This window comes from Oryctolagus cuniculus, chromosome 19 (genome assembly GCF_051225735.1).
Source record: "Oryctolagus cuniculus isolate XC-2025 breed Fujian yellow rabbit chromosome 19, ASM5122573v1, whole genome shotgun sequence".
Taxonomy (NCBI): Eukaryota; Metazoa; Chordata; class Mammalia; order Lagomorpha; family Leporidae; genus Oryctolagus; species Oryctolagus cuniculus.
In genome coordinates, this window is record NC_142885.1 from 62,924,199 (window position 1) to 62,941,748 (window position 17,550).

Here is a 17,550-nt window from a genome sequence, read left to right on the forward strand (position 1 = left end):
CCAGCCCACATAGTCAGTGATGACAGACAAGGCCAAACACGGAGCAGGTCAGCAGCCGCCTGACACATGTGGCCGGGAGCGCCGTGTGCAGGGCTCCCCATCTCCAGGCCCTTCCTCTCTCAGACCAGGCGCTCAAGCTCGAGAAGCCAGGCGATTTGTCTCCAACTTAGGTAGAGGCGCACTGCTTGCACAGTTAACTTACAGACTCCTCGACATGCATACCGGGAGGAGGACCAGAGGGAAGGGAGAGCCTCACGCGCGACAGACTGGCTGGCTGCACACCCTGGAGGAGCCGGGGGCAGGTGGGAATGCGAGCCTCCCTCACGGGCCTGGCTCCTGCCTCGCCCCCCAGGGCCCCTCCTGGTGCCCGGCATGATCCTGCGAGGTGGAGGGAATCCTGCTACAGACGTGGCCGGCCTCCTCGGCTGCTGCACAGTGCTCGCACACAGACCCGACCGCAGCCGTGGCGTGCCGAGCAGCCGTGCTAGATGCACTGGGCAATGCCACTGGCTTACAAGGGCTGTGTGAGGGTGAGCAGAGGGAGGAGGGGCTGCAGCAGCACCTGAGGACACCTGACTCACAGCGGGCGGGCAGGAGACTTTCTACAGGGGGCTGGAATTCACGGATGCAGCCAAGCAGAGACTATGTGCTGGGTTCCAGAGCATTCCTCACGCTGTCTAACCTCATGGTTCTCAACACTGCCTGTGCAATGGAAACCACTAGGGAGCACGTCCAGACACAGATGCCAGGGCTCTGCCCGACAGCAAGAGACTCAGAGCCTTCTGCAGTGGGCCTGGGTGCAGACGGCTATCCAAGTGTTGGGTAGGATTTTAATCTCGGACTGAGGAATTCCACTGCAGCCCCTTTGGGGACAGCAAGCCCTGGGCTGGGATCCACTGGCTTCCCACTGCTGCCCTGCCCTGGCCCATGGAGTCAGCAGCAGATTGGAGGCCCTGAGAGCAGGTTCTCTGTTATGTAGCGGCAGACGAGGGCAGGGTGGCAAACCAATGTCCACTTGTGTTTCCAGACAGGTCCACGTGGAAAAGACAATTTAAGTTTTTAAATGTCCCAAGCTCAGTACTCTGTACATTCCTTAACAGCTTTGCAGAGACAACATGTGACATGTACTGGAAACCGGACTGCACCATTTATTGTGCCGGTCACCAGGAATGCGAGAGCTTCACTGGGGAATTCTGGAGTTTAAGAAGTGAACAGTCATCCTGCCATACTCGAAGTGCTTCCAATGCCTCTTTGACCTGCCTCTGGGGTTCCAGTGGCAACACTTCCTGGCACTTACACCTGCACTGAACAGAGCTGTCCCTCCTAAGAGAAGCTGGGAAGAAGGTGCTATTCCACTTCCCCCCTTCCTGTTCTGCCCAGTGGGAATGGGCTGGGCTGGAGGCAGGGCCAGGGAGCCGGCCAGAGCCTGGGGAAAGTGGCTGGGAGAGGGGAGGCAGCTTTCTCCTGAGTGAGACTTCTGTAAAGGTCACACTGTCTGTTGCTGGTTCCGCCTCCCCAGAGATTTGTTTGGGTGTTTTGCGGTTGATCAGCTATTGGGGCCAGAAGCCAAGCCTCCTCCCCTCCTGGGGCCCGAGCAGTCACTGGGTTCTGTGTCATCCCTGGTGGCTGGGCCAGGTGGTGGAGGTGGGCGTGTGGTGGGTGGTGGGTGGTAGGTGGGAATCTGATGGCTTCGAGATGAGGAGCACAGTGTAGGCAGAGCCTTAGGCAGCCTTGCGAGTGGGCTGTGGTGAGGAATGACCTGAAACTCAACATTAGGCCTCATCCTGGATCCCCCAACAAACTCCTGCCAGGAGGCTGACTGGTGGCACCGTGAGGCAAAGCAGGAGCTGAGGCCACTGGGAAGCCAGCAGTGCAGGGTGGGACTCTCTGGACCTCGGTAGGACTGGGGCAGCACTGTGAGGGACAGACGGGGAGATAGATGTTACGCAGGGCCCTGCAGGTGACAAGTGGACTCTGTTGTTGTTTTTTTTTTTTTGATAGGCAGAGTGGACAGTGAGAGAGAGAGACAGAGAGAAAGGTCTTCCTTTTGCCATTGGTTCACCCTCCAATGGCTGCCGCAGCCCGCACACTGCGGCCGGCGCACCGCGCTGATCCGATGGCAGAAGCCAGGTACTTCTCCTGGTCTCCCATGGGGTCAGGGCCCAAGCACTTGGGCCATCCTCCACTGCACTCCCTGGCCACAGCAGAGAGCTGGCCTGGAAGAGGGGCAACTGGGACAGAATCCGGTACCCCGACCGGGACTAGAACCCGGTGTGCCGGCACCGCAAGGCGGAGGATTAGCCTATTGAGCCGCGGCGCCGGCCGACAAGTGGACTCTGACGTCACTTTCACAGAGGGGGAGCAGCCAGTCTGTGGGCCACATAAGGCCCACAAAGTCATCGGGTTTGGCCCTGCTGGCGGGACTCAAAACCCAATAAATCTATGGCAGACTAATTTTCAGGTTGATCATTTCGTATGGCCATGAATGATGTGACCCAACGGCCTCTGGCAGAGAAAAGGTCCTCCACCCCTGCTTCACGAGAGGGAGGCCGGCTGCTGGCGGAGAAGGGGCAGTGGAGGGAGCCGGTGCTCCGTGAAAAGGCTGCTTCCAGGGTCCTGACTCGGAAGACAGTGAGAAGGGGCTGGATTTTCCATCTCCTTGACGCCTGAACTGGAGGGACTGGCTGAGGGCTGGTTGTCGGGAGGAGAGAGTGCGACTCAGATTTGGACCTGGCGTGGAGGAGTGGGGTTTGACTAAGACACCCGCAGCCAGTTCTTCAGCCCGTTGAGCTGCAGATGCTGTGCTGCCTGCCTCTGTCAACTGGGCTCTACGAAGTCCCACCGGGCACTGCACTCGGCACAGCGGCCGCGTCTCACACTCCTGATGGACGGCCCAGGAAGTACAGCCGGGGAGTCTGGAGGCGCTGAGACACTGCCGGGGTGCGGGTGCGGGGAACACCCTGAGGCGCAGCTGTATCCAGAACCCACCCACTTCTGAGGGCTGTGCGGTGCCTCAGGACAGGCTGCACTCTGAGCACATCTAAGCCACCAGGTCCCTTCCTGCTAACCGTGGCCCCACTTTCAAGTGCGTGGGAAGGACTAGGCTTTTAAAGTGCAGAATGTCTTTAAGCAGAAACAATCACTTAATAGGCGAGGAAGGGAAAAGCTCAAAACCCAGTCTACTATTCATATGCCTCATTCCCCTGCGGCGCAGACTGGAATCTAGAAATCTTGCTCTGTACAGGGGAGGAAAAAAAAGCCGATTTTTGGTCTTTTTCAGAACCGTCCCAGATCCACTTCAGTGCATAAGCAACAGAAGAGGGCAAAGTCATTAGGTGACCTTGTGATCTCAGCAGAGCATCTCTCTCGAATGCTCAATTATGATTGTAAGTTTATAAAACAGGGAAAGATTACAGGAATATACATTAAACCACATCAATGAGTGCTACTGAGAAAAAAAAAAAAAAGAGGTCCAGCAGACAGGTACCAATCAAATAATCAATACACAGGAAGCAGCTACATCACCCTGCTCTAAAAGAACCAAATAATGCTGCAATTGGATTTCCTTAAAAATTTTCCACTTGAGCAAAACTGACAGCTGTATTATAATCACATTTCCAGTCAGTTTATAAGATACAAATTTCATTTCTCCATATTTCTACTTCATTTCTGAAAAGTGGCCAGCAACATTATTCATCAAGCACACAGAGAAGAAGTCTAATTCATAAAGAAAGGGGAAATGCTGTTAATTCCATGTTTTCCATTTCCTCAGAGAATTGGTGGTTTAATTCAAACATGATTTTTTTTTTGATTGGTCTAATTCAGAATCCGAGTTTCAAAGTGGGGTAAGGAAAAGAAAAACAAGGGAAATGAGAGGTATTTCAGCTCTTAGATTGATATGACTGGTGTTGCTCAGCTGTTGAATTAAGACAACCTATATTTTTAGAAGGAGCAACATGAGTTCAATGCACTGGGAAGCTAAGTATTGTAATGAACAAGCATCATTCTTCCAACTCACAGTCCAACTGCCTCAAATTACTCCAGACAACACTGAGAAACACCACGTTCATGTTAATGAGAGTCTTTAAGTGTTGATGAATAATTAAAGTGACTGCTCGAGCGTCAATCGGTTCAATCCAACAAAGCCTCTTTCCTGTGCCTACTATGCACCGGGCACTGTGCCAGGCACTAGGGCTACACAAGGTGGTAGTGCCCATCAGCTACGTGTGCAAGGGGAGCAGGGGCTGGGAAGGCAGCCCAGGCAGACAGGCTGTGTCCTGCAGGAGGCTGCAGATGCAGGCGCCAGGAACTGGGCAACTGCCTGGGAGACGCTGCATAGGGAAGAGGGCGGAGAGCCTGGCTGGGGGACGAGAGGCGCAGAGACTAGTGAGCTGGTGAGCCCCTAATCATCAAGTTCCAGGAGGTCAGGAGTGACTCCAAGTTGGCAGGTCAGGTGCCCAAACATCTACATGCTGAGAGACCTCATGTGGGCTGTGCTGCCTTTAAAGACAAAATATGCGGGGGGGGTGGGTAGCACTGAGGGACAGTGGGTTAAATCACCACTCACAACGCTAGCATCCCACAAGCACCAGTTCAAGTCCCAGCTGCTTCACTTCCATCCAGTTCCCAGCTAGTGCGCCTGGGAACGCAGTGGAGGACGACCCCAGTGCTTGGGCCCTGCACTCCCATGGAGACCCAGGTGGAGCTCCAGGATTCTGGGTTAGGCCTGGCCCAACTCCGACATTGCAGCCATCTGGGGGTGAACCAGTGGATGGATGGAGAATGGATCTTGATATCTCTGTCTCTCTGTCTCCCTCCCTCTCTCCCTCCCTCCCTCCCTCTCTTTGCTTCCCTCCTTGCCTCCCTGTAAATCTTTTTTTTTTTTTTTTGACAGGCAGAGTGGACAGTGAGAGTGAGAGAGAGAGAGAGACAGAGAGAAAGGTTTTCCTTTGCCGTTGGTTCACCCTCCAATGGCCGCCGCGGCTGGCATGCTGCGGCCAGCGCACCGTGCTGATCCGATGTCAGGAGCCAGGTGCTTCTTCTGGTCTCCCATGGGGTCAGGGCCCAAGTACTTGGGCCATCCTCCACTGCCTTCCCTGGCCACAGCAGAGAGCTGGCCTGGAAGAGGTGCAACCGGGACAGAATCCGGAGCCCAGACCGGGACTAGAACCCGGTGTGCCGGCGCCGCAAGGAGGAGGATTAGCCTATTGAGCCACGGTGCCGGCAACTCTTTCAAATAAATAAAGACAAAATATGTGTGTGTGTGGGGGGGTGCAGGCCAAAGAACCACAAATCACACCTGCCTCGTCATCCAACTCTTCCAAGGCCACAGACGTGTTTGCCTCTTGCGTTTCGCGTGAACAGCATCAGTCCACTTCAGCAACAGCATTCAACAAGCCACTTCCCCAGGGCCCCACCCTGGGATGCCTGCACTAAACAGCCCGAAAGGAGCAATGTGGGTCCCCCCCACTGTGGTTTCAGTTCTGCTCCAATCAGTTAGCACCCAGGTTCCTGAAAGTCATCTTTCCAAGAAACTTATCTTCTAAGTAACCAGCCTGAAATGACTTCCTCCACTTTTCAATGTGTCCCCTGGACAAAAACAGTTCGGAGGCTTTGCTTTGTCAGAACTCCTACAGAGAACCTTCTAGGGAAAAAGTACATCTTTCATTGCCCAACACACAGTCAAGGTGATGAACGCTACTGAGTATACTGAGTGTGATGAGTGTGTGCTAATTATAATGCTAGCATTTTCTAGAGATTCTTTTATTTAAAAAGATCTATTTGAAAGGCAGAATTACAGAGAGAGGGAAAGACAGCAAGATCTTCCATCTGCTGGTTCACTCCCCAAATGACTCTAACAGCCAGAGCTGGGCCAGGCTGAAGCCAGGAACCAGGAGTTTCTTCTGAATCTCCCACGTGGGTGCGAGGGCCCAAGCACTGGGGCCCTCTTCCACTGCTTTCCCATGCTCGTTAGCAGGGAGCTGAATCGGAAGTGGAGCAGCTGGGACTTCAATTAGTGCCCATACCGGATGTTGGTGTTGCAGGCGGTGGCTTTATCTACTACACCACATTGTCGGCCCCAAGATTTTCTCTCTTAATCTACAGGATGGTCCACAAGTGCTATCAGCCCCTCTTTACGGATGAGGAGGAATGGCTTAGAGAGATGAACTAATTCACACAACCCCAGAGCTGGGGTTCAAACTCAGGCTTTTATGGATCCAAGAACTCAGTTCCTACACATTTAACACTCCCAAAAGTTGGCGCTGTGGGGTAGCAAGTTAAGCCGCCACCTGTAATGCCAGCATCCCACATAGACGCCAGTTCAAGACTCGGTTGCTCTACTTCTGATCCACCTCCTTGCTAATGCACCTGGGAAGGCAGCAGAGGATGGCCCACATGCTTGCGCTCCTGCACCCACATGGAGACCCAGAGGAAGCTCCTGGCTCCTGGCGTTGGCCTGGCCCAGCCCTAGTCATTACTGCCATTTGGGGAGTGAATGAGCAGATGGAAGATCTCTCTATCTCTGACTCTCCCTCTCTCTTTCTTTCTGTAACTTTGCCTTTCAAATAAATAAATCTTAAAAAAAAAAAAACATATAATATTCCTCCAGGTCTCCCACGTGGGTGCAGGGCCCAAGGACTTGGGCCATCTTCCACTGCTTTCCCAGGCCATAGCAGAGAGCTGGATCGGAAGTGGAGCAGCCAGGACTTGAACTGGCGCCCATATTGGATGCCAGCACTGCAAGTGGCAGCTTTACCCACTATACCCCAGTGCCGGTCCCAAGAATTCAAACTTTCTTGCGTCTTCCTTAAGGTATTTATTATTTTTTAAAAGATTTATTTATTCATTGTAAAAGCAGAGAAGCAGAAAGGTCTTCCATCCATGGGTTCACTCCCCAAATGCCCACAACACCAGGGCTGGGTCAGGCCCGAACCAGGAGCCAGGGTGGCAGCTAGCCAGCCTCTCGGTCCATCATCTGCTGCCTCCCAGGAGCATCGGCAGGAGGCTGGGTCTAAAGTAGAGGTGGGATCTGATTTCAGGGCACTCCAATATGAGCACTGGGTGACCCAAGCAGTGGCTTAATCCTCTGAAACACAATGCCTGCTCTTTACCTTTTATTTTGAAAAAATGTTAAGCTTCCAAGAAACTTTAAAGAATAATACAATGAAAACACATATGCCCTTCACACTGATTGATCAATTGCTAATACAAGGGCACTTAAAAAGTTTGTGGAGAGGTTTGTGCTGTGGCATAGCAAGTTAAGCCACTGCCTATGATGCCAACATCCCACATGGGTGCTAGTTCATGTCCCTGCTGCACCACTTCCGATCTGGCTCCCTACTCATGGCCTGGGAGAAGCAACAGAAGATGGCCCAAGTGCTTGAGCCCCTGCCAACCTGGCTCCTGGCTTTCACCTGGTCCAGCCCCAGCCATTGCAGCCATCTGAGGAGTGTACCAGTGGATGGAAGACCTCTCTGTCTCTGTAATTCTGATTTTCAAATAAATAAATAAATCTTTTTTTAAAAGCTTGTGGAAAATGGACTTAAATGATGAGTTTATGTTCACCCGCTAGCAGGGAACATGAGCTGGGTTTAGATCGTTGTCAGACAGGTTAGTTTTGCCCTACTGATGATGTGTTGTTGCCATGGTAATCCTGCTCGGTACAGAGGAACCACAGGTTCAGACATCTGGTGTATGTGCTTGGGGTGAAGCTACCATCTGTGGGATCATGAATGAACGCCTCTAAGTCAGATTCCCGCCCAGGCAGAGTGACACAGCAGCACCAAAGGAGCCTTGGTTGGCCTCAGATAGCCAGCCCCCATCGTCCCTGTCAGCGGCTAGTTATCAGGAATGGGGTCCGGTGTGGACAGCCTTCGTCCTGGGAAAGGGGGCCACTCTCCTGCCCATCACGCGACGTATTTTCGTGGGGAACCTGGTGCTAAACCATTTGAGGACGACCTGCTTCTGCGCTGGCGTTTCATCTGTAGCAGAACAGCTCCCTTGCTGCAATCTAGTGAAAGTCAGCCCTCGACACAGGGTTTCTAACAAGTTGAAAAAAAAATTTTAAAAACATTAAGAAAAGATGAGTTTACTGTGGTGCCAGAAATAATGAAATCCACGTGTAGCTTTTTCATAATCTGCATTTCCCATTAAGGTTTTGAAGACCCTTTGCATTTAGCAACATTTGCTTCCTCTCTCATTGTACCCTCAACTCACACTCTTCTTCATTTTAAAGATTTATTTATTTATTTGAAAGGCAGAGTTAGAGAGGGAGTCAGAGAGAGAGGTCTTCCATCCACCCTTCTTTTCTAAGTCCTTCCAAAGAAGTAGGCGTCTGCTTACCCTTGAACATACTGGCCCCAACTTCCTAAGAACAAGGACATACTCCCACTGAAACATAATGCCACTAAAATTCCCAAGAACTGTCATATGGATCTCAATTACATTATTCAATTACAATGCATATGCAAATTCCCCGCATTTCCACAGAAATGCCCTTTAAAGCTACTAACGTTCTCAATCCAAGATCCAATCCAGGTAGACAGTCGTGGTTCTCTCCATTCCGATAATCTAAGAACCCCTATTTTGTCTTCCTAGACTTTACATTTTTGAAAGCCTGGGTTAGCTGTCTTCTAGAATGTTCCACATTCTGGACTTTTCATTGCCTTTGTGATTTATGCTATTTTTTCATTTTTGCTTGGATGAGGCACACGACAATGACTGAACCATCAGTAAAATAGGCCAACATAGAGAATTTTCCAGAACTGACAGGACCATAAAAACCATCATTGACCTTGTAAGAAAAACAAATCAATGAGCTCACATTTTCATGAACTTAGAATCAAAACACGTAACTTGCTTGGGCAGCTTCATAATACTTTTGGCTGGAAACGGATCTCCAGGCAATCAGGTGAAGACGGCCAGGGACTTCCACTCTTTCTAAAAGCTCTCGCCTGCAAGGGAGCCGGAACGAAGCATGCAGATGCTAGGAACTAGGGTGGGATGAAGGCATCCTTTAGGTCTCTTGTGACGTTCACGTTCATGTTCATTGTCATCAGCAAATGAAGGACACAAAGAGGGGGGACCGGGCCTGGATATCAAATGCGGATCAAGAACTTGGAGTCTGGTTGCTGCTTGTGCTTCCATGGGCCTTGTAGTGCCGCACAACGTCCTTGTTCTGAGAACAAGTGGTTTAGGGCGGACGGGGCAGCCTGAGCACAGGCCCGAGGCGGGAGCAGGCCTGGTGTGTCTAAGGAACAGCACGGAGGCTGGGCAGGGGAGGTGGTGTCAGGCGAGGAGCATCCTGTGGGTCACTGTAAATGGCTCCATATTTTATTCGGGCATTCTGAGCAAAGGGACCTAATCTGACTTAGATCTAAAAGGAGCCCTGCTGTGTTGAGAGTAAACTGTAGGGGAAAGGGCAAATGCAAGCCACTGGATAAGAAGCTACAGTAAAGCCCTGGTGAAAGATGGTGGCAGATGACATCACCTACTAGGGGTGGGGCTCAGAGAGATCATCAGACCTGGGTATGTGTGGAGGGGAGGACTAGAGGTGCTGACCAAGTGGAGCCAAGGAATTGCAAGTGGGCTTCGAGTCAAAGAGGGAAGACGATGAGCCCAGTGTTTTGCCACCAGGTTGGGGCAACTTCCAACTGAGATGGTGAGGCTGTGTGAGTCAAGGCTGTGTTCGGGGCAAACCTGAGAGGCTGAGCTGGATACACAGGCCTGCGTTCAGTGGAGGCTCATGGCTGGAGACAGCGGGGGCTGTAGGGATGGGCACCGCTCCTCACCCCATGCAAGGAGGTTGCCAACTACTGCTGTGGGGACACATGCCCCACATGGCCAGATCTTTTAATATCCAAAGTGGCAGCCAGCTAGGTTTCTACAGTAAAATATCCTGATTTTAAAATGTTGGTAAACACACACAAAATTTGCTTGAAACACCCTATGGGCCACTAGACTACACCTGTGGGCGTGTCTGCCTGAGGAAGGCAGTTTTCCACCTCGATGTCCCCCTTACAATTATTCTGCTCTTGTTTTATCGGTAAGAACACTGAGGCTCAGAGAGGTAAACTGATTTGTACAAGGTTGCACAGCCAGACAGAAACAGAGCTGAGGTTCATCTGGCATTTTTCTGAGACCCAAGGCTACTTCCTCTATATGCTCGCCTAGCTCTTCTGAAGAGGCAAGTCCCAGGCTAGAAATAGCCCCAGGAGAACAGAGGGGAGGCCCACAGCAGCCGCCATTGCCAGGAGGTGAGCACGCTGGCACGGTATATAGTTGTCGATCATCTTCAAAGGTGCAGTGGCTTGGGCCCCAGGGACCCAACAGGATGGGCCTCCATGCGATGAAGAGCCCTGTACCCAGATCAGAGCGGCACTCAAGGACAGTGTGCTGGGAGAAATCGGTGTGTGCAAACCGTGTGTGGACACCACTGGGTGGATAGCGCTTCTGTAGCTCCTTGCTGTAACACTGCCCTGGTCCATCAATCTACTCTTCACAGAGCCCAGAGAGGGCCTTTTGAGACACAAATCTGATCATGTCAGCCAGCCGAAAACGCTTTCCCTGTTTTTGGGATAAACCCTGAATCCTTCATCCACCCACGGGGCCTGCACGGCCCACTGCCCGGCCTTAGCTAGGCATCCTCTTCAGCATCGCTGGCCCTACCTGCAAGCGTTTTGGAGCTCTCGCTAGCCCCAGCACCTTTGGTACTGCTGTGCCCCTTCCTGGCACCCACACCCAATCAGGCCTCAGAGGGGTCACTGCCCCTCACCTGCTCTCGCAGTACCTGGGGCGGCAGCCACCCAGCTTGGATCTGCATGGCATTGTGATCACGTGACCCAAGGCTGATGGCTCGCCCGGGCTTGGCACTCTACCTAGCTCGCGGGGCCTGTCCTCCCACGCCAGACGGTGAGCTCTAGAAGGCAGGCTGGTTTTTGTTCTGTAATTGGTCTGTGCTTGCATTTCTTTAAACACACACCCCTATGAGAGCTCGGTATGTGGGTACGTGGTTGCCGCTGCCTGTGACACTAGCACCTCATGTGCACTGGTTCGGGTCCCGGCTGCTCCACTTCCAATCCAGCTCCCAGCTAATCGCCTGGGAAAAGCCGTGGAAGGCGACCCAAATGCCTGGGGCCCTCACACACACGGGAGACCTGCATGGAGTTCCAGGCTTCTGGTTTCAGCCTGGCCCAGCCCTCTCCCTCCCTCCCTCTCTTTCTCTCTGTAATTCTGCCTTTCAAATAAACAAGTAAGTCTTTAAAAAAAGAAAGAAAAAGGCAGACAGGCAGGCAGGCAGGCCAGCCGACCCTCACAGTGAAAGGCTGCCTCCCTACCGCCTGCCCTGGTATTACCAATGTCCTTCATTTTCTAAAATGGCAGTCCATAAACACCTTTCTTTCCCAAACAAATCGCGGCCTGGTTAAAAGAAGAAAATAAACGCAGCAACCCTAGGCCCAGCAGCTCTGTCCTGCTTCACTGCAGCTGGGCCAGGGAACCCTGAGGTGCGGGAACTGCTCTGCGCTCCACAATGGGGCTCTCCAGGCCCCACGAGCTAGGAAGAGTGCCAGGCCTGGGTGAGCCAGCAGCCTGGAGCGCCCAAGATTTGCAGACCTCCCTCCGGAGGCTCGGGCCCCTCTCTCAGCCCACAGGAAGCACGCCACGAACAGGCTGCCGGGGGTGGGGGGTGTCTCTGGAGGAAAAGCCGGCAACCAGGCTACACCACGCCGAGGTGGAAGACGCAGCGATGGTGGAAATGTTGTGTGGGACATCTCAGTGTATGGCACATTGATGTACAGGCTACTGAACCCCACAGTGGTGAAATCTATGAAGTGACATGGACAACTGTTTCTGAGGGCCAACACTAGGAAGCTCTGACTGCCCCGAACACCTGGGAAGCTCCCGCACAGCACCCCTTGCCCAGGGGCCCAGCTCCTCAGACCTGGCCCTTCTAAGCCCAAGACTGCCATCCTTAACCCTGCCCCCTGCACAAAAGCTAAGAGTCAACCTACACCTCTCACACTGCCACCGAGGGTCAGCTGCAAAACAGTCCCCCGCCTGTCCCGCCTCCCTGTGCCCATTGGTGCTGACCCTCAGCCCAACCTCCACCCTGGCCTCTCTGCAACTGTACCAGGAACGGTTCTACACATACACTTCACGTGCACTCGCTCGCTGACTCCTCCCGACACCTCCGGTCTCAGATGACGCAATGGAGGCACCAGGAGCCCTAGGCTCTAAGATGACATGGCTGCCAAGTGGCAAGGGCACAGCCTGGCTCCCAAGCCCTCTAGCCCTTCAGCACAGTGCAAAAGCCTCTGCTGTAGCCATCAGCCTGGGCAGGGCCGGGTCCAGAAGTGTCCTTGAAGGACAGAAGGCCCTGGGGAGAATCCTGGAATTGAGATCTGCCCATCCCAGCCGCCATGCCTCCTTGCTCATTTGCAGCCACAGCGGCCTCCAACAGGATTCTGGGACACGCCACACTCTCTCGCTTTAGCTGCACCTTTGCAGTCCTCACTTGTGGATCTGCCCCCAGGCCCTCCCGGTCCCTCCCTCCCCAGCCTCTGAGGCCTCCTCCCGGTGATCCTCTGGCACGGGCCGGCCCTGGTTTCTCACTCTGCTGAGCCCCCTCCATCTGTGAGCAGGCACGCTGTCACTTCCTTCACTGCTCCGTTCCCTCCCTCCTGTTCCAGCCCCCCAAGACTGGAGGACATGCCACGCCTGGCGGTGGCTCACTGTCGCATCCCAGTTCCCAGCACGGTGTCTGACACAGAGCAGATGCTCCAGAAATAGCTGAAGGAACAAGTGGACTTTCACTGCAGAAGGGCGCAGCACATGCTCTGAATGTCACGTGCCCGTGTGACACGGGCTGGAAGGGCACCTGGACATGCATGGTTACCCAGAGTCTCTTCAGGAAGTCAGGACGATGACTTCTCCTCCACCAGGATCACTTGCTATTGGGGAACTGGTAGGAATCCTCTCAGAAGGCCCTCTGGCCGGTCCCAGGCAGGAATCCGTGCCCTCTCCTCAACGCCTGCTTGTCCTCTGAGTAATCCTGTCCAGGCGCGCTGCCATGAATGAGTCCCACGGCCTGGGTCAGCTCAGCACCCTCCCTCTGGCCAAAGCAGCCGGGGCTGTCCTTCCTACTTCAACACACAGTGCCATCACGCAAGGGATGAAGTGGTTTGAGTCCCTCAGGAAATGCTCCTGAAGACATTACTCATGCTGAAAATGCCATCCCCTTGGAGCCTGGCAGTACAAGTTGTATCTCGCTCATTCAACAGATGCAGCAGGGACAAACTCCTGCTCTCACTCCCCAGGCACCTATCATGCACCAAGCCTGTGCTGTGTGCTTTACACCCACTATCTCATTTGAACTTCTCAAAAGCCTTTCTTGGAAGGTCTTTTAAAGTCATTTTAAAGTGAAAGCCATTGAGCCTGGGTGTGTGTCTGTGTGTGTGTGTCACAAATCAGATTACTCCAGTTACAGCCAGGGCTGCAAAATCATGTCAGCGGGCCATGTTGACAGCACAGGGGAACACACAGGCTTCAGCTGGAGGGGCTGCCCAAAGCAGCAGCTGGGACTTGGGAAGTTCTCCATAGGCAAACGGTGGCACCCAATTCAATTAAGAAGAGGAACGCAACGTCCTTATCTGCTAGAGAGAAGTGGTTGTCAGTGCAACACTGTGATGTCTCCCATCTGCTTTATACACTGGGTAGGTGTGTGGGTGGGCATTTTAAAGACAGACGGTGGGGCTGCAGCTGGGGCAACATGGAGACTCACGATGCCATTCTCTTTACGAATCTATCGTTTCCGACGTTCCCCTTCCCTCCCTTCCCCTGTCTGCTCTGCCCTTCCTTCCGCCTCCCTTCAGCACAGTCTGCTGGGCTGCAGGTTCATGACCCTTGCCCCGTGCTGCTTCCCCTGGAGCAAAAAACAGAATGGCCTCTGCTTGAACAGGGTCACCACATCTTTGCTGCTCCTTGTCAGAAGCCACCATTGTGCCAGGCCTGCCACCCCTGGCCCAGAGGGGTGTGCTCTCTTACCACAGGGTGACACTCCCGTCACCTCCTCCTGCTGTGTGGAGCCCATTCCTTTAAGCTTATCAGACCATATCAAGCTAGATAAAGCTGACCAATCCCAAGCATTTCTCCCTGAGTCAGCTGTCTCTAGCACATGGGAGAGACATAAACATGCCCAGCTTCGGTCATTTAGCAGCTAGGAACGCCTTCACCTGCCCTTCACCCATGGTGCTTCTATTTTTTGTATTCATAGAAGGCATTTTGTGAAATGCAAAGTATGGAGATTTCTCCCCTAATAGTAGGCTGGACACCCCAGCATTTATTACCTCTCTCTCTCTAACACACAAACACATGCACACAACCAACAACACAGCCAACCAACAACACATGCACATCTTATTCTGGTGCTATGTGCTTTTAAAATCCACAATCCCTCGTCTTTTCTGCTCTCTTTAGCAAAAGGCATAATTTGCAATCAGTCTGGGTAAAGACAGACAGCCATTACTTTCTTAATGGCCAACTACCCAAAAAGGCTCAGTTAAGTGATCTCAACTAGCAATCTAATCAATTAAAATTGATAAGTGAAATACTTTTAACCTTTCTTTCAGCAGGCCACTCCTGGGGGGAGGAGAAGGAATGTGAGTTCCCAGCATAAAATTTAATTCCCTTTCACGGCGCAAACATTCCTGCTGCCTGATGGAGTGGCTCCTTTAAGGCAAGCTGTTTCCCTTTCTCGTCCTGAATCAAATCAGACAAAGACTGGTTTGTGATTCTCTCCAGCCAATGCAATCAATTTTCATCCTTACAGAAAGCCCTGTGGCCATTTCTCGAGGGTGGAAGGGCCGAGGGAGATGGGCATGGCGTGGACAGGGGAAATAGCTTCTTTGTTCTTCCAAGGAACGGAGCGAGGGAACAGCAAGGAGGCCAGAAACAGAGCCAGCCAGCAGAGCCCCACTCCTGCCCCTGCCTCACCGAGCTCCTGGGGGTGGGGGGGGTGGGGGTGTGCTCTGCTCAGCAGGAGCCTCAGCTCACCAACTCGAGCCTGTAACTGACACGGTGCTGAGCACAGCATGTGCGAGGCACCGTCCTTGGTCACCTTACGCGGTTCTTCTTACATGTTCCATACCACGCATGCTGTATTTCACCCACTCCTCAAACCAGCCCTATCACCTAAGGCAGGCGAGGAACAGGAGGCTGTGGCGGCGTCCGGGATCTGCTCGGGGCACACGGAGCAGGGCAGGGATGTCTGGCTGAAACGCCACCACTCGGGGCTCTACGGCACGACTGCTAGAGCCACGATACTGACCAGTTCTGTCACATCTCAATGATTACACGTGAATGCTCGGCGGGTTTTACTCTGTGGAAATGACACCTCAATAGAGTTGATCTGGAGGAACACTGATCCTACATGGAGTGGCCGCCTGCCGTTTCTGCCTGCCCCGCCTCAGGCATCCCTCCTCTGTGACTTCCCTCTGAGCGCCTGCTCCTTCCTCACTCTTAGACAATGGTTTCCAAAGGGACTGGCCTTACCACAGCTCCACAGCTGCCATGGGCCTCTGGCCTAGGCAGTCAGTGGACCACATTTCTCTGACCACTGAGCAGCACAGGGGTGGTCAGAAGTCCCAGGGTCTGCATCCCACACTGGAGTCCTCAGGTTTGAGTCCCTACTCGGGTCCAGCTCCCTGCTAACGTACACCTTGGGAAGCAACAGGTGATGGTTCAAGTACTTGGGTCCCTGTCACCAGCAGGAGAGACCAGGATGGATTTCCAGGCTCCTGGCTTTGACCTGGCCCAGCCCTGGCTGTGTGGATGTTTTGCGAGTGAACCAGCAGACGGAAGATCTCTGCCTGTCTCTCTGCCTTTCAAATACTATGAAAATAAACAATTTTAAATAAGCTGTAAGGAAGGAGACGCTCTGTCGGGACTGCTCAGCTGGCTCAGTGATCACCGGGCTGCTGATGGCCACGTTGCCCCCATGTGGTGCGAGGGCTCCTGTGGAAGGTGGACGTGAAGGTCGGAGCAGCAGCTTCCACACAACACTGCTCAGCACCAGGCACACCCATGCCCAAAGGTGTCAGTCGTGGTCGTTCCAGGAACAGCAGCCAGGTCTTCTTCCTTAATCCAGCCTAACTCGGGTTTTCTATCTCTTACAACCAAAGACCCCTAACTTTAGCACCATGATGCCTGAGAGAACAAAAACCCTGCTGTCCATGGACGGCACACACAGGCCCCTGGGGACGGGAGGAATGGAGGGTTCCAGAAACACGGCCGGCTCTGTGTCCATGGACACATTTGCCTCTCAGCCTCACACTGCATAGGAGACCACCGAGGTGAGGCGTGCTGATGCAAGCAGCCCCAGGTTGTCCACTGAGCGCGTTTCTCTGGCTCCCAACGCCCTCATCCTGACCTAAGTGCAGGCGATCTGCTGTCTGCAAGCTAGCTTTCTTTAGCAGAAGAGCCCTTCTGTCGCTGGGGTCACACAGAAAACCTTGAATGCGCATGACCTACCAGGCGGGGGCCGCCGCGGCCACACAGAGGGCACGGAGCCAGGGGCTGTGCCACCCTTGCTGGATCTCCCACTCTGCACAGACGTTTCAGCAACCCCCTGGTCTCCAAAGAACAGAACCTGTGAACTGGCCTCAAGGGGCCCGGAATCTGGGGCCCCTTAGGACATGCACCCTGTTAGCCAGGGCCACAGATACATGGCGGCACAGAATGCAGGATGCGACCTGGCCCTCCCAGGCATGTGGGAGTGAGCACCGCAGCGTCCCGGTCCCCGGGCCCTGCCACTCACTCAGATCCAGGACGTCGTCGGTTTTGATCAGGTCTTCCTCCCGAGTCAGGGGCAGCTGGGTCTCAGGCTCGCCGCGCAGCTGCAGCGACAGGCATCGCAGCATGAAGAACACCCGGATGGCCTGGGCAGACAGTGCAGAGTGAGAGGGTGAAATTGCAGCGGCGTTTCTGCAGATGCCCCTACCGGGGACTCCTAACTTAACAAGAAACACACACGTGGGACAAAGCCTGCCTCTCCCAGTACAGTGCTTCTGGAGCTTTCAGAGCAAGACAACCAGAGGGGCAGCCCATTCCCAGCGAGCTACGGGCTCGGGTTTGGGTCAGTCACCACAACTGAGCACCTGTCACCTCCCAGGACCTGGCCTCCGAGAGTCATGTGACCTTCACCACTTGCTCCCTGCCCAGCAGTCAGCCTCCCTTCACAGAGGGGCAACCTAAGAAGCTGAAGCCACCTGCCCACAGCCATGTCTCGAGGGACAGCTAGAATCGCAGGCTTCTCCAGCTACACAGTCAGGGGTGGGGAGACTCGAATCACAAGCATTTCCAGTTCCTGACTGTGAAGCTGGGGGAGGCAGAAGAAGGTGACACACACCCAAGGGGGAAGATCCAGTTAAAATCTGACCCCTGCCCTGTTCCTCCCTGGATGAGCCCCCCACCTCCTGGCCCCTTTGGCCTATGACAGCGACTGTGCCGGGTAGAGCTGCTGGCATGGCGGAGGCCGGCAGCTCCCCGAATGCC

The 17,550-nt window shown here is 53.6% G+C and overlaps 1 protein-coding gene across 9 annotated transcripts in view; it reads right to left on the reverse strand.

Annotated features, from left to right (window-relative positions):
• CLEC16A (C-type lectin domain containing 16A) overlaps positions 1–17,550 on the reverse strand; it is a 207,076-nt gene that overhangs the window by 85,501 nt on the left and 104,025 nt on the right. For 7 of the 9 annotated variants that reach the window (XM_051847431.3, XM_051847430.3, XM_070065000.2 and 4 more), the window contains one exon: positions 16,814–16,934. In XM_051847431.3, coding sequence (XP_051703391.1) covers positions 16,814–16,934 — 121 coding nt within the window. Of the gene's footprint in view, positions 1–13,503; positions 13,650–16,813; positions 16,935–17,550 lie in introns of those variants that run through there. The other 2 variants (XM_089320725.1, XM_089320726.1) reach the window with 2 other exon arrangements.